Genomic DNA, 15,549 nt, shown 5'->3' with positions numbered 1-15,549 from the left:
CTTAATTGGAATATAATTGCTTTACAATGTTATGTTACTTTCTTCTGCACAGTGAGGTGAACTAGCCATTCAGTTCAGTTGAGTCACTCAGTCGTGTCCGACTCTTTGCAACACCATGAATCGCAGCACGCCAGGCCTCCCTGTCCATCACCAACTCCCGGAGTTCACTCAGACTCACATCCATCGAGTCGGTGATGCCATCCAACCATCTCATCCTCTGCCGTCCCCCTCTCCTCCTGCCCCCAATCCCTCCCAGCATCAGAGTCTTTTCCAATGAGTCAACTCTTCACATGAGGTGGCCAAAGTACTGCAGTTTCAGCTTTAGCATCATTCCTTCCAAAGAAATCCCAGGGTTGATCTCCTTCAGAATGGACTGGTTGGATCTCCTTGCAGTCCAAGGGACTCTCAAGAGTCTTCTCCAGCACCACAATTCACAAGCATCAATTCTTCAGTGCTCAGCTTTCTTCACAGTCCAACTCTCACACCCATACATGACCACTGGAAAAACCACAGCCTTGACTAGATGAAACTTTGTTGGCAAATTAATGTCTCTGCTTTTGAACATGCTATCTTGGTTGGTCATAACTTTCCTTTCAGGGAGTAAGCATCTTTTAATTTCATGGCTGCAATCACCATCTGCAGTGATTTTGGAGCCGTATGTATGCCTATATCCCAGCCCTCTTGGACCTCCCTCTCCTCTCCTCATCCCTGTCCTCTAGGTCATCACAGCACCAAACTGAGCTCCCCGTGCTGGACAGCAGCTCCCCACTAGCCAGCTATTTCACATTTGTTAGTGTATATACCTGGAGAAGGCAGTGGCACCCCACTCCAATACTCTTGCCTGGAAAATCCCATGGACGGAGGAGCCTGGTAGGCTGCAGTCCATGTTGCTAAGAGTCGGACATGACTGAACGACTTCACTTTTACTTTTCACTTTTCACTTGCGCTGGAGAAGGAAATGGCAACCCACTCCAGTGTTCTTGCCTGGAGAATCCCAGGGATGCAGAGCCTGGTGGGCTGCCGTCTATAGGGTCGCACAGAGTCGGACACGACTGAAGTGACTCAGCAGCAGCAGCAGCAATGTATATACATCAGTGCCGCTTCCAGATTCATCCCACCCTGCCTCCTTCCCCACTGTGTCCGCATGTGTCCATTCTCTGTGTCTGCGTCTGTATTCCTGCCTTGGAAATAGTGAAAACCCAGGATCTTAAACCAACAGTTGTTTATTCTGAGAGGTCTGTAAGTTGGCTGGAGTGGCTTCAGGTGGCTCATTCTCAGGTGGCTGTGGGGGTGGGGGGAGGCCTGGGTCTGCTGCTGGCATGTCTTGTAACTTCCTTGAGCCAGAGCCTGTTCTTGTGATGGTGGTGACAGAAGCCCAAGGTGGCAAGCCTGCTTTAAACTCCTGATAGCATGCATCATGCCCATTAGCATTCCAGTGGCCCAAGCAGATCAGATGGCCAAGGTCAGTATCAAGAGGTAGGAAGAACTGCAAGGTTAATATGCTGAAGGGCTTGGAAATAAAGACAGGAAAAGAGATGGCCTGGCACTTTCAGAAGCCTGTTAGAAGTCAGCATTTCTGGTGATTTGGGTTTAAAAAGTAGTTTGAAAAATCTATAAATATTTTAATAAATTAGGACTCTTGGTGGTGAGCAACAGAAACTGTCAAAGTATTATAAACAAAGTTAATTTATTTGCTCGTGTAACTTATAAGTCAGTGTAGTGATGACCGTGGAATGGCTTGTTCTAAGTGCTTAGGCAAGTTCACCAGGCCTTAATTTCTGTTCATCAGTCAGATCTGCTCCCCATCACATTGCGTTTACTCCCCTGTAGGAAGGTAGTTCCCAAGAGGGTCAGATCTGTAGCCTCCCAGGTTCAACTTCAAGGTTTAGAGGAGAGAGTGCTCCCTTTTCAACAATCCTGAGAAGGTTTTAGTTCTTTCTGACAGATGTCTTCAGAAGTTGGGAGATAACTACCCAGTGGTGAAAACGTGAAACTGTCAACCATAAATATTCATAGTTGCCCATTGAACTAAAAGGTTCAGAAAGTTCTATTGCCCTGTTTGTGTTTTTCTCATACTATACAAGTATGGTAGACTCTGCATTATTTTATCTAAGCCACTAAGTAATTCAATGGCAGGTGTCTTGAAACAAAGCTAGATATAAATATTTGATGATCATATTTATTGCAAAGTTAACATTCATCTCAGGGTGGAATTTAATTTATAGTCTAAGGATACCTCCTAATTTTTGCAGAGAAATACCACAGGAGAATAAATGTTAACATTTCAATTCAATTCAACAACACTTATTGTTTGTAAATGTTTGTCATGTTGAATTGAATTGAATTAACATTTCAGTGAGCATCACTGCAGGCTCTGTGACCTATATTTAAATATTTGAAAAGTGGTCCCTTTTCTGTCATGCTGTTAGTCACAATGGCTGTCTTGCTTTAACTTCCCACATTCTTGTTATCCAGCAGTCCTTTCCTGGAGTGGGCACAAGCCATCCACGTCCCCCATCCCCGGTGCCAAGGCAGAGTCCTCTTAGGCATGTCACTTGAAACAAATGTGAAATTATCAACTTGGAGAAAGTTTCTCTGGGAATAACAATTATTTTAAGTTAGCAACATAAGTGCTTTATTTTCATGATTTTATTTTTTTCAAATGAAGTGTGGTCTGCTATTCAGGAAAGAGGAAACATTTTCTGAATTCTGATGTTTATTCTACTTGCTGGTGCCCATGTGCAATTGTGTACTAGTAAACTGGATCTTAGGAGGAAGAAAAGCCACAATTTGTAATGTCTGCCAATTTCCATGGTATAGGTACTCCCACTGTGGAAAATTTCAAGCTGCCAACAGCCATAGCTTGTAAATGCTCTTATATTTAACAGTTGGATCTCACTAACCAGTACAAACCAGCTCTAGAGCACCACTGATTATATGAACCAATACAATCCGTTCAAACCACTGGCTGGTAGGAGTTAAAATACCACTTCTCATCAAGCCTACTGACCTTCAGCCACTTGTTTTAGAGTTTACCTAATAAAAACTCTCATCCATGGTCAGAAGACTGTATTTGGCTAATTGCTAGGTCACAGCGGCATCATTTTGTTTCCAAGAAGTATGACTTTCTTCAGTAGATAGCTTTAGCAAAAGAAAGCTGCAGATAACAATTGTGTTGCTGTTTGGGGTGCACATAAGTCATCAGTAGCCGAGGTAGATAAGGTATCCGTTCCCACAGGCCTGCCTAAGTCAGGTCTCTCAAACACGGGGAAGGCTGTGTAAGTCTTTTCCCCTGGCCCACTGCCGTGAGGATTGCACTGACTCCGTGGACACAATACTTCCACGTTCCTGAACCAGAACGGAGCTTAGTTTGAAAATGTGTATATTGGGGGCTTCCCTGGTGGCCACTGGCCAGAACCCCGAGCTCCTAATGAAGTGGTGGTTGTTGTTTTTCAGTCACTAAATTGTCTCTGACTCTTTGTGACCCCATGGACTGTAGCCCACCAGGTCCCTCTGTCCATGAGATTTCCCAGGCAAGAGTATTGAAGTGGGTTGCCATTTCCTACTTCTTGGGACCTTCCCGACCCAGGGATTAAACCTTCATCTCCTGCGTCTCCTTCATTGGCAGGCAGGTTCTTTACCACTAGCGCCGCCTCGGAAGCTCCCCAGTTCAGGGGACCCAGGTTCAGTCCCTGGTCTGAGAACTAGACCCCACATGCCACAACTAAGAGTTTGCACACCATGACAAACAATCCCACTCGCCATTATAAAGATGAAAGATCCCGCGTGCTGCAACTAAGGTCTGGCATAGCCAAAATAAATAAATAAAAATAAGTAAATATTTTAAAATTTTGTATATTGCCCTTAAGATGTAAGGCCCAGGTTTTGATGGACCAGTGGACAGCATCACCCTAGTCAGATGCTCCCTCTTCTCTCAGGGAAGCAAGAACAGACCTTCTCAAGAGGACAATTCCTGTTTCATGAGTTGTCAAATCCAGAAAGAAGGGACTAATTAGTTCCTAGAAGATCTCCAAGGCATTCCCTAATTTCCATTTGACCCTTGTCATTTCACTGAATGAGAGAACATTGCTTTCAAGAAATATTAATGCCTAAAACCCTGCCTTTTTCTTTGGTTGTTTGAAAACCAGTGACATCGTGAGCCTAAAGCAGCATGTGATTATTAAGCATAATTGAAACCGAGAAGGCTGGGGTTTAAAAATCACCATTTCCAGCAGAAAGCAGACAGTTGTGATCTCTGATATCTGCTTAGGAAAACTGAAAATGTGTTACAGTCCTCAGGGCTTCTGGTTGCTGAGGGCACCTTGTAGGCCGTTGTTACGACACTAGTTAAATGGATATTCACTGAGGGGCAATTTTTAAAGCAAATCCAGAAGAGTCACGTGCGTAAGTCTTTTCAACAACAACAAACAGCTCAGGAACTCCCGTTCTGCTGCTTTGCTAGGTCTCCCGTGTATCATTTATCTGCTCCCTTGACGCACAATCTCTGTAATCTCTCAGATGGAATTCATTTCATTGACTTGCGTGAATACTGAGGGATTTATTGGTACCAGTATGGAAAAGGTAAGCGGTTATACAATGGCACCTTTGTGCTAGTGTATTTCTCTAGGTGAGAAGAGGGAGAGAGTGTCGAAGACTCTAGAAGGGCCAACATTTGCATTTTTTCTTATATTTATATTTTTTAAAAGCATCGCAGTGCAGTAGAATGGAACATGCAGGTGTCTGTGATGAATCACACAGGCCATGCCATGTGTTCTCATGCACGCAGAGCATGCACAAACCAGATGGAAAAAAAATCTCAGAAACTCAGGGAGGCTCCATTGCACCAGAAGAAATTTCCCATGAGGAGATGAGACCAGAAGACGCGCTTGGTCCAGAGCACTCCAGGGAGACTCCAGGAGGCTGGTGAATTGAGAAGGGGACTGGAAAAGCTATTTACGGAAAGGAATGCATGCCCTTCAAAAAGGGCAAGTGAAATACACAAGTATTAGATGGACACATGGAACGAAGGACAGGAAATGTTTCAGAGCAAGATTTCATTTTGTACACTTCAAAACTAAGCCAGAATCTTAATAGAATGAGTTTTTGTTTGTTTGTTTGTTTTTACCCAGTAGGATTGGTGAAAACTCTTACTAATGTATAGTATTTCTCTCTTTTGCTAAGCTTAGTGGAAAGGACAGTGAATTTTATGAAGTCATTGTTGCTTTCTGAACAATACAATGCCTTTTGGTAGAAGTGGTTTGTGGTTCCTGAGTTTTATCCAAAACCGCAGTATACATCTTTTCTTTTTTTATGGCTTGCGTCAGATAAGAATAGAGTTTTTTTTTTTTTCACAATTTTATCTTTAGACTGTTTTTATATATTGAAAAGTTGTGAGGAATAAATCACCTATGAACATAGGCAGAATTTGTTTGGATTTCCTCCCCAAAACTCAGTTTATTTAAGCATTTATTTAAGAAGAGGGTAGGTACCCTGTAGAAGAGGCACTAGTTTAGAAACTAGCATTTTTGAACCTACACTCTGTGGGGTCATAGGCTTTCAGAAGATCTTAATAGTTGTTGTTCCAAAAAATGTCTCCACAGTCAAGTATGTTTGAGAAATGCAAACCGATGCATTAGTCCTCTCTTGGAGGTTCAAAGTGTTAGCACATTGAAGTCTCTGAAAGGCCTGTAATATAGGTACAATTCTAACTTCACTTTAGCCAGTAGGCAGACATTGTTGAGTGTTCATCCAAATACCATTGGAAAAAAAATCTCAGAAACTTAGGGAGGAGATGAGACCAGAAGACACGCTTGGTCCAGAGCACTCCAGGGAGACTCTAGGAGGCTGGTGAATTGAGAAGGGGACTGGAAAAGCTATACCATTCCTTTTTCCCTGCCAACAGAGCCTCCATTCTGTATAGACAGCAGTATTCCAACTGGGAACTTTGATCTAAGTCTACCCTCTTTGCCAATCATGACTTTAGGGATGGATATATGACTCAGATTCAGTCAATAAGAGACAGGAAGAATTCTGTGAAGCCTTCTGGGGAAAATATTCTTACCTAAATAGAACAAAACTAAGAAAAAATACTTTCTAACCTCTTATCTTCCTTCCTGGGACACTGTCATATGTGGATGTGATGGGCAGAGCTGTGGCTGCCGTCTTGTGAACGGGAGAGAATTCAATAACACTACAAACATGGCAGGCTGAAATAATTGAAAAAGCCTGGTTTTTGGTGACATTATTGAACCTCCCAAACAGTTCAATAAATGTTCTTATGAATTAAGCCAAGTACACGCCTACTTTCAGACAAAAATAATCTAATTGATAAGCCTAACATTGCTCAAATATATTTGAATGGATAAGTGGGAAACCTATTAGCACAATATATCATGGAAAAATAGTTTGGAAACTCTGGTATAAACCGTTTATTATTGTTATAATTCTTTATGCAGATCTCCTCTACCCTCAGTTCAGCTGAAGTGTTACACCAGGTTTTACAGAGTCTGAGAGTGACTGAATGGGGACATTGACCTTGACACAAAACCCAGAGCCTCATGGTTAGCACAGAGCAGAATTTTAACGGAAATGATTCAGATGTGCTCTAGCATGCTTTTTCCCCAGGAGCAGTGTTCACCAGTTTGACAGATATTTTAAATCAAGACTATAGGCAGCATGTCATGTAGTCATAATCTACTGGGGAAGAGTTCTACCAACCTAGTTCCTTCTCCATTTTGTGCATGAGAAAGCTGAGGCAGGCTCAGAGAGGCTGAGGAGTTTGCCTAGAGTCACAGAGTCAATCAGTTACACATCTAGAATCTTCTAGAGTCCTTCCCCAGATTCTGTAGTCTGGGGGGTGTTCAGGGTTAGTGCAGGCCCCCTCAGGATGGAATCCTGGCATTGAGTTTGCAGATTGCCTTTACATTTGTGCCTGAGAAGATAAGGAAAAAATAGGATTCACAAAGCTGGTCCTTGTATAGATAAAGCTTGTATGTGTGTTTTATTTTGCTTTGTAACTTATATTTTTTCATTTATTAGTTTCCTTTTCAAAAATTGTAAGTAACCACACCTATGAAACTTTGCAGAGATTGAACAGTCCCTTTCCCTGCATTGCATCCGGTTTTTCCCTTCCTCGGTCACATCAAGGACTTCTGATTGGTCGTCCATGCTTTATTCCGTGCTCATGTATACATGTGGAGAGGGATCACTTATGCTTTCTTTTTTAGAGCTTCTTAAAAAGTGGAATCACATTATCTGTATCTCTCAGTCCCCGGCTTTCATGTCTAATGCATCATGAGCATCTCTGTGGTTTAATTGAAGTGGATATAATCCATCCTCTTTTAATAGCTGCATCATAGAACATGTGTTGCTATAATACACTTTATTTTACCTTTGTCAATTTCTGGATATTAGTTTTGCTTCTAATTATTCTGTATGGAAGACATACACATACACATGTAATGTAGATGTGGTAACATATGTGTATGCATCTACCATCTGTCTGTCTCTGTTTCTGTCTCTATCTATATTGCCATCTCTGTTTGTCTGTCTACCTATCCATCTATCCACCCAGCAATCCACCCATCTCCCTACCTACCTGTTTACCTAACCATCAATTCATCCATCCATCCATCCATCCATCCATCCATTTAACAATCTATCTACTTACCTACCTACCTATCCATCCAGCCATCCATCCATCCATTCAAAAATCCATCTACTTACCTACCTACCTATCCAGCCATCCATCCATCCATCCAACGATCCATCTACCTACCAACCTATTATCCATCCATCCATGCAATAAGCCATCTATCTACCTACCTTAGTGTTGATGAGATTTTCCTGGTAGACAAGCACCTCATAACTGGTTTGCTGTATAAGAATATATGAGTGTTATTAATTTTGAACGGTTTGTAGCAGCTCTCTGTCACATTCACTAGCACCAAATGTTGTCGCTATTTAAATTTGTTTCCAGTGTCCTGTTGGCAACGTGGTTTAGTATTGTTATTTCCGTTTGCACTTCTCTGATTACTAATGACCTTAAGCATTTTTCTGATGTTTATTGACCATCAGAATTGCTTTTATTGAAAGTTAGGCAGTGTGCTAAGGGTGTAAAAACTTTACAGCTACATAACATCTGCTGAAAAATTATTCAGGGAAAGGAGTATGTGGAAAGAACATCAGATACTTTGTGAGTCTGTGTGTGTGAAGTATCACATTATTGCTCAATATAAAATACTCATTTTTATCCATTTAATACTGATAGGATTCTTATAAGATTTTTTAATAATTTAAAATTAAAGTTAATATAATTTTTTTGTAAATTAAAGATTATTTTTATAATCTTTATGTTAAACACCAATATTTAACCTTATGCAAAAAAACTTAAAAAAAAATGTTTTGGAAAAAAGAACTGCATCCCACTAACTGATGTATTCAATACCCACATTCTGGGATGTCCTTTAGTAAATAAACATAATAATAATAATCCTCCATTTTCACAGTTTATATTCCATATAATTTTTTATGTATGATTTTATTTAATATTTTTACAACATCCATTTGAGATTGGAAAATCAGCATAGTTTATTCCAGTTTTACAGGTAAGGGAATTGAGGTCCAAAGGGAAACATTTCTTTGTTGTCCTTAAATGTTAATTGAATGTATGTAATTCAGTTACATGATCATGTTCCATGCCATGATATTGCAGTTCCATGTCATGGCATCGTAATTCCATATGATATGGACAGGATTTTCAAAACTACTCCTCCCTCTATCCCTTCCTTCCTTCCTTCCTTCCTTCCTTTTGGCTATTATATATAAAAAATTCCTTGGCAAGTACATTTTTGTCATCATCTCTGATTGTTTCCTTATATTTGACCTCCAAATTTGAAATTCTGTGTCAAATGTTATGCATTTTTCAAAGTTCATGATCAAATCACTAGTTCTCAAGACTAGTTGTTCAAAAGACTTATCTTTTCATATAGACAACAACAAAGCCCAGGAGGGCAGAGTCAATGTTAATTTACTCTACATTGTCAATGTCATCATAGTCTTTTCTCCATAAAATTGCATATTTCATGTAGCTGCAGCCTTTGCTTATGGCATGATAATTCTCTTTTCCTTGATATTTGTGATAATTTCATAGGCATTCTATTAATGTCTACAATCCACTTACTTTTAGCATGATATCAGTGATCAGTCTTTGCTCCCTGTGGCCTGGCCTTTGGGAAAGAGGGTGTTACACTTCCTTGATCTAAAAAGAACACGCAAGCAAAACTACACACTGGAAACCCTTTCCACTATGCCAGCTAGAGAATTTAAGTACCTATGCTAAATCCCCATCTAGAATATGAATGTGAAATCCCACATGGTCAGAGATATGTATCCAGTCTACTCTGAGTGGCTTTCACTCAAAGTCTGATGCTAACACATGAGCTAGACATCATCTCATGAAAAAGATTTAGCCTTTTACTCAGGCCCCGTGAATTGCAGTAAGCTATCTACATTTAGATAGATATATCTATCTAAATCCAATCCTGTATCTGTGTATGAACCCTTACTTATTTCCAAGCCTTGTCTCTACACTGGAAATTATATGATAGTTTCATTGTATGTCAGTCAGGTTCATGGAATGTTTAGATTGCAGTTTATAAATATTATTGTGACTTTTTTTAGGTACCTAGTAGAAGAAATCAAGAAAAGAGAAGGATTCAAGCTACTGATGGAAGTAAGTGATTACAGAGTTGTACTTGTGGTTTTGTCAGTCAACAGTGATGAAGGTGGTAATTTTCTAATCTGTTATATTTCATTGGTTTTTGTGTTGCAGACTTAAAGCAAGTCATTAGCTTAATTCATAGAGTCCATTATGTTAATTTATTCTGAGTATTTTTCCTTTGTTGGACTCACAGAGAACACTTGCCTTTGAGTATTGAAAATTAAAGTGCTCGATAATAATTACCAAAGATAATATGGAATAAATTATGACCTCTATCTTGATATATTAAGTTGTATAATGATTGTACTTAAAATACTGAACTGTGTTATAGTGGGGCCTGTAGGTGAAAAATCAATTAAAGTGAATGTACAATAGGGCAGATAGTTTTCTCTTTTTATAGAATAATGAGAGCTTATTAGCTTTGGAACAATGGGAAAATAAATCATTCTGTTGTTGGACTGTTTGTTATAAATAAGAAACAAAGTGGTTACAAAGAGAATATTGTTTTTTTTCCTAAAATATTAATGTATGGCTAAAATGATAAAATATTATTGAAATCTGATTTTAAGAAATATGAAATGTGAGGTTCAGTTAGACCTTCTTATAGTGTATACTTTGGAGCAACTTTTAAGATAATGTAAAAATCACCTAGAGGCTATAGCCTAGGAATCTATCCTATGTATAAGCAATTTGGCTATATTTTGGTATTTATTCATTCAGCAAGATTTTTTGAGCAATTGCTGTGGGGTGGGGATGCAAGACAGGGACGCTCCCTGCTCTTATGGTGCTTACGTTCAAAGGGAAAGTAACAGGCAATTAAGCAAGCAGATTGTTAAATGAGGAACACCAGGGCCGGGGAAGTCTTCAGGAAACAGTAAAACATACTGAGGAAACAATAAAAGAGATACATGAGCGATAATAAATAATTATGGATAGCTAATTGGACAGTTCCAGATGTGGGAATAAATAGAGTGATAGATAAACAAACATGCTGAAATGGTGGCGGGGGTGGGGGTGGCCTGTTTGTTTTGGGTTCAGGGAGGGCCCCCGGGGGCTTTCTTGGTGCTGAGACCTGCTGTGCGTGGATGAGAAGCACGCCATGCAGAGGTTCAAGGGAAAGGCGTTCCAGGTGGAATCCGCAAGGCATGAAACTGAAGAAGTTCTGCCCCCTTGAGGAGCCAAAGGAAGGTGCATCGAGCAAGGTTAGGGTATAGCAGGTGCTGGTGTGGAGAGGTGGGCAGAGACTGAGTCTGCTGGCGCCATGTAGGTGCTGGTAAAGGCCTTTGGCTTTTGCAATACCCCCTTGAAGTGTAATTACCCTTGAAGAAATTTTAAGCAGAAGGGAGTCTGATTTCCATTTGAAAGACGGTGCTGGATGTCACCAGAAAGAGGGTGGTGATGGTCAGGGGAGGACAAGAAAAGAATAAGCGAGACAAGTTGGGAGACCAGTGCAGTAACTCCAGTGGGGTGTGAGGAGGGCCCTCAGACAACTTTGCGAGACACTCTCTGGAGACTCCTGGCCGTGGATTTCCTCACTGTCTGCAAGGGGACATCAGATCAGAAGGTTCTAAGAATTCAAACCCCTTGAAAACTAGAGATAGAAAGGGACTTGCAAAAATAGCAGAAGAATCCACATTTAAATGACTTTCTAATAACACTAGAAAGAAGCTAGAAGACATTTAGAATGTGGAACATTCCACAGGACAGCTGACTTGGTTTCAGCAGGTCAGTGGCATGAAGAAAAATAAAGGAGAAAGTAATGATGATCATTTTCAGAATCAAAGACACCTAAGAGACAGGACAACCAAAGGCAACAGGTAGACACTGGAATCCTATTTTAAAGGAGTCACTTATAAATAGTAAATTTTGAAACAGTTGGGGAATTTCTCATATGAACTGGGAGGAATTATCCGTAATTTTGTTAGACATGGCAATGGCATTGTATCAAGGGAAGAAAATGTCTGTATTTTCTGGAGATACATACGTATCATGTAAGGATGAAGCAACAACTGCATGATTGGCTTGAGTCTAAGACTGAACCACCTTTTTTATTTTCTTGAGTTTGAGTTACCATCTTGCATTTTCTTGAGATTGAATTACTTCTTTATTTTCTCAAGTTTGAAGTGCCTTCTTTATTTCTCTGGTTGTAGGAGCTAAAAGGTTTACGGAAAGTGCTGTACGCTTCAGAATTGCATGGCCTTTTGATAGAGCTGAGAGGAAAAGTGATGAGAAAAATTATGAACTGATTTAAAAGTTGTGTATATATTCTTCCTAAAGGCTTAGAGTTTGAGGGAGGAACCTCTTGCCATCAGCTTTAGGGAAATGCAAGCATTCACATCCTTGTAATGAAAGTTAAGGTGGATTGTAATCATTAGGCAGCCTCCCGCCCTGGTTATTTCATCTCTGGGAGCCAGATGGCCCCAAAGCAGGAAAGACGGTTTCTTCAGTGGTCCTCCAGAGTTCCTACTTACAAGGGATTCTGTATGTACCCCTTTTCTCTGTATCCATTTAGAGAAATAAAGTAAATTTAGACCATGACTGTCACATATAAGAGTCAAGTTGATTAGCCTCTTTTTGTTTAAAAAAAAAAAAAAAGCCTTCCTTGGGTTGATTAAATATGAGTTGAAGGCATACTTAAGAGAAGAGGTACCACAGGTTTGATGGGAACCCAGGTCTATAAAATGCAAGACTGTCAATTTGCGAAAAACCAAAGTCTGTCATGCCTTATATATTTTTCCCTGTGAGAGTGTTAAGTGGAACATTAAAAACTGTAAATGAACACCACCAAACAGCATATCCAGTACTTGAATATCTTTTCCTAAGAAGAATAAAAATAATATATATGTTCTTGAAGATGATGGAAACTTATCATTTCAAATGAATTCTGCATTATTCATAGGCCCCTGAAAATTCTGTTTTTCTATGTTGGACCTAAGATCTAATAGATGGTTTCCTAGAGGTATATACTATCATTCACATATTTTATTTTGATCTCTTGGGAGAGTCCTAATTATTCAACTTTTTGTTTTTCTCTTCCTGAGTTCTGCCTTAGAAAGAGTTATTTAGGTTTTATCGACTTTCCGAATTACAAAGGCTCTTCAAGGACATCTAGCCAACTGCCTGCTCACTGCAGGAAACCTCTCTTGATAGTTCTCGTAACTGGAAGTCAACTTCTGCCTGAACACTTCCTATGTAAGAGAATTCACAGTTTATTCCTCTTCCAGGGAGCTCTAATTATTTGTATTCTAATAGTTATTGCACCCTACTCTTAGGATTCAATGTGTATCAAGCAGATTGCAACTTACAGTTTTTTAAACATAGTTGTTACGGTTATATTAGATCACAACCATATTATAAATGCTAAATCCAACGCACATTCTTTAATCTCCTTGTTGGATTTCTGCAGCGTTTTGCACCATTACCCACTTTACCCCTCTTGAAATTCGCTCCTGGTTTGGCTCCTTTAGGTTGCTCTCCTAGTTTTTCTCCTTTCCATATGACTTTTTCTTTTCCGGTTCTATAAGAAAACCCGGTTTTCTTCATCTGGGCACCACTTCAGTGTTCTGCAGTCTTCTGTCTTGGTCCTGTCTTGTGTCTATATACTCTACCTGAAATGTTTTATCTGTATCTAGAGCTTTGCCATCAATCATCTCAATTATGTCTCCACCCTTGATTTGTCTCCTGAACGCTAGTCCTTTGTACGTCCTGAAATTTTCAATTAGACTCTCTCAGAAGCCTCAAATTCATCATTTCTAAACCTGAGGTGTAGCCATTTTCTTTATCAACAGTTGGATAAATTCATTTTCCAGATGAATTTTTGGAATTCTTTTCCAGTAGAGCTATGAGCCAGTTTCTCTTTTATTAGAACTCTAATCCGTCTTTATTTGAGAAGGAAATGGCAACCCACTCCAGTATTCTTGCCTAGAGAATCTCAGGGATGGGGGCGCCCGGTGGGCTGCCGTCTATGGGGTCGCACAGAGTTGAACACGACTGAAGTGACTTAGCAGCAGCAGCAGCAGCAGCAATCCATCTTTAAAAAGTCTTGATACTGCTTCACTGTTTCCCTTCCCCACTCCTCCAGCCACCGCCTTAGATCAGGTTCCCCCAGGTCGGCACTGTCTCCCGACTCATCCCCGGCTTCCAGTCTCAGACCTTTTAGCCCATCTCCACACTGCAGCCACCATGAGGGCTCTCTAATAAAATGAAATCTGTGCCCTGGACTAAAACTCTGCAGTTTCTTCTGGGAGGAAGCCCCTCTGCCCAGCATGGCTGACGAGGAAGCCCTTCACGAAGGACGCCTGTCTCTGTCTCCAACATCACCCTTCCTCAGCACACACTGACACCTGCTCATCCCAAGCGCTTATCATCACCCTGGTACACTGGCCTCTACATGTGACCTTGTTTGCCAGGAACGTTCCTTGGGTTATGAGGAAGTTCTTTTAAAATACTCATCCCACTGCACTTTGATCATCTGTATCTTTAATAGCTTTATTACTATTGTCTGAGTTCCTAGAAATAAGCATTAATAGTAAGTCACTTTTTTCTACATTTTATATCTGGAACATAGAAAAATTTTGAGTTCTATTCTGTTTCTTATTAAATTGAACATGTAAGTTGCCCTTCTTCTGACATGCTATGATTTTTTCATGGTCCCCTTCTAATATATAGGCAGAAATTAGCACAACGATGTGTCTCACACAGTAGAGATTTTAATGGTGCTATTCATCCACTTGAAGAGGACGTATTTTCCTACCAGTATAGTTCCAGATAATAGCTACATAGGAGAGTGCCTTCTGTGTGCCATATGTGATGGTAAATATTGGAAATAATCCCTTTACTCATCAAGCCAACACTGTGGGGGTAGACAGTGCAGTCTCCATCTTATAGATTAGGAAGCTGAAGCTTAGAGAGCTTGGACAGATACCTGTCCAAGCAAAGATCTGGTGAAGTTGGGATTCACACTGCATCCATGTGACTCCAAAACCCAGGCTCTTTGTGCTACCAAGTGCTGTCTTTGGAATTTTTCAGTAGTGTAATTGGTTACTTAAAATTTGTGAGCTTGAAATCAAATAAAATCCGTCATGACCCCTTTGTCCACTGTATATTTGCATGACTGATCATTTTGGCCTATGTGCTAGACTCTACAGTTATACTTATTAAAAAGCATAGTGCTGGCTTTTATTGGTATTGTGGCGGTGGTGAATTAACAGTATTGCAGAAAGGGAGAATAGTTTCTTTTGACAAAACTCAGTTTTAGAGAATGCGAGCCGCTACAGCTTGCTGACCATTGACCTTTTTTCCCCAAGAGTCTCATGTTATTTGCTCAATAATCCTTGCTGGAATTGACATGAAAGCACGGGCTTTATTTCTTGGAATACAGCTCCTTTCTTTCTCTGTGAAAATCAGGGTAGAATGAACCCATCTTTTCTTTCGTGACACTTCTTTATGTCTTCATGAATTTTTTAAAAAGATGATGACACCTTCACTGCTACAGAGTCTTTGTGCCATTCTATCACCTGCCTGGTCTGGACACTTGGATTCCTTCTTATGCCTTCTCAGTGTTACAGGGTTAGACAATATGGGCTACATGTGGTCCTAAGACACCCAAGAGGTCAGGCTTTCATATATGTAGGCAATTAAGTGGCATGTGAATAATTCTACTCTGATAACACAGTTTAGTGCTTTGAAGGCATTTGAAGAAAGTCTATACAAAATAAAAGCTACATAGGCAGAGACAGGAAAATTCAATATGAACACTCTTTGTGAATACTCAAGGTTTGTTGTTTATTTTTTTAAAAACTTGTTTTTTTTCAAGTTTTAGTAATTTG

The 15,549-nt window shown here is 40.1% G+C and overlaps 1 protein-coding gene across 1 annotated transcript in view; it reads left to right on the top strand.

Moving 5' to 3' along the window:
• GADL1 (glutamate decarboxylase like 1) overlaps positions 1-15,549 on the top strand; it is a 149,630-nt gene that overhangs the window by 60,657 nt on the left and 73,424 nt on the right. The window contains exon 12 of the mRNA XM_068982668.1: positions 9,682-9,733. Coding sequence (XP_068838769.1) covers positions 9,682-9,733 — 52 coding nt within the window. The remainder of the gene's footprint in view (positions 1-9,681; positions 9,734-15,549) is intronic.

Source organism: Capricornis sumatraensis, chromosome 10 (assembly GCF_032405125.1).
Source record: "Capricornis sumatraensis isolate serow.1 chromosome 10, serow.2, whole genome shotgun sequence".
NCBI lineage: Eukaryota > Metazoa > Chordata > Mammalia > Artiodactyla > Bovidae > Capricornis > Capricornis sumatraensis.
This window is presented reverse-complemented; position numbering and strand designations above follow the sequence as displayed.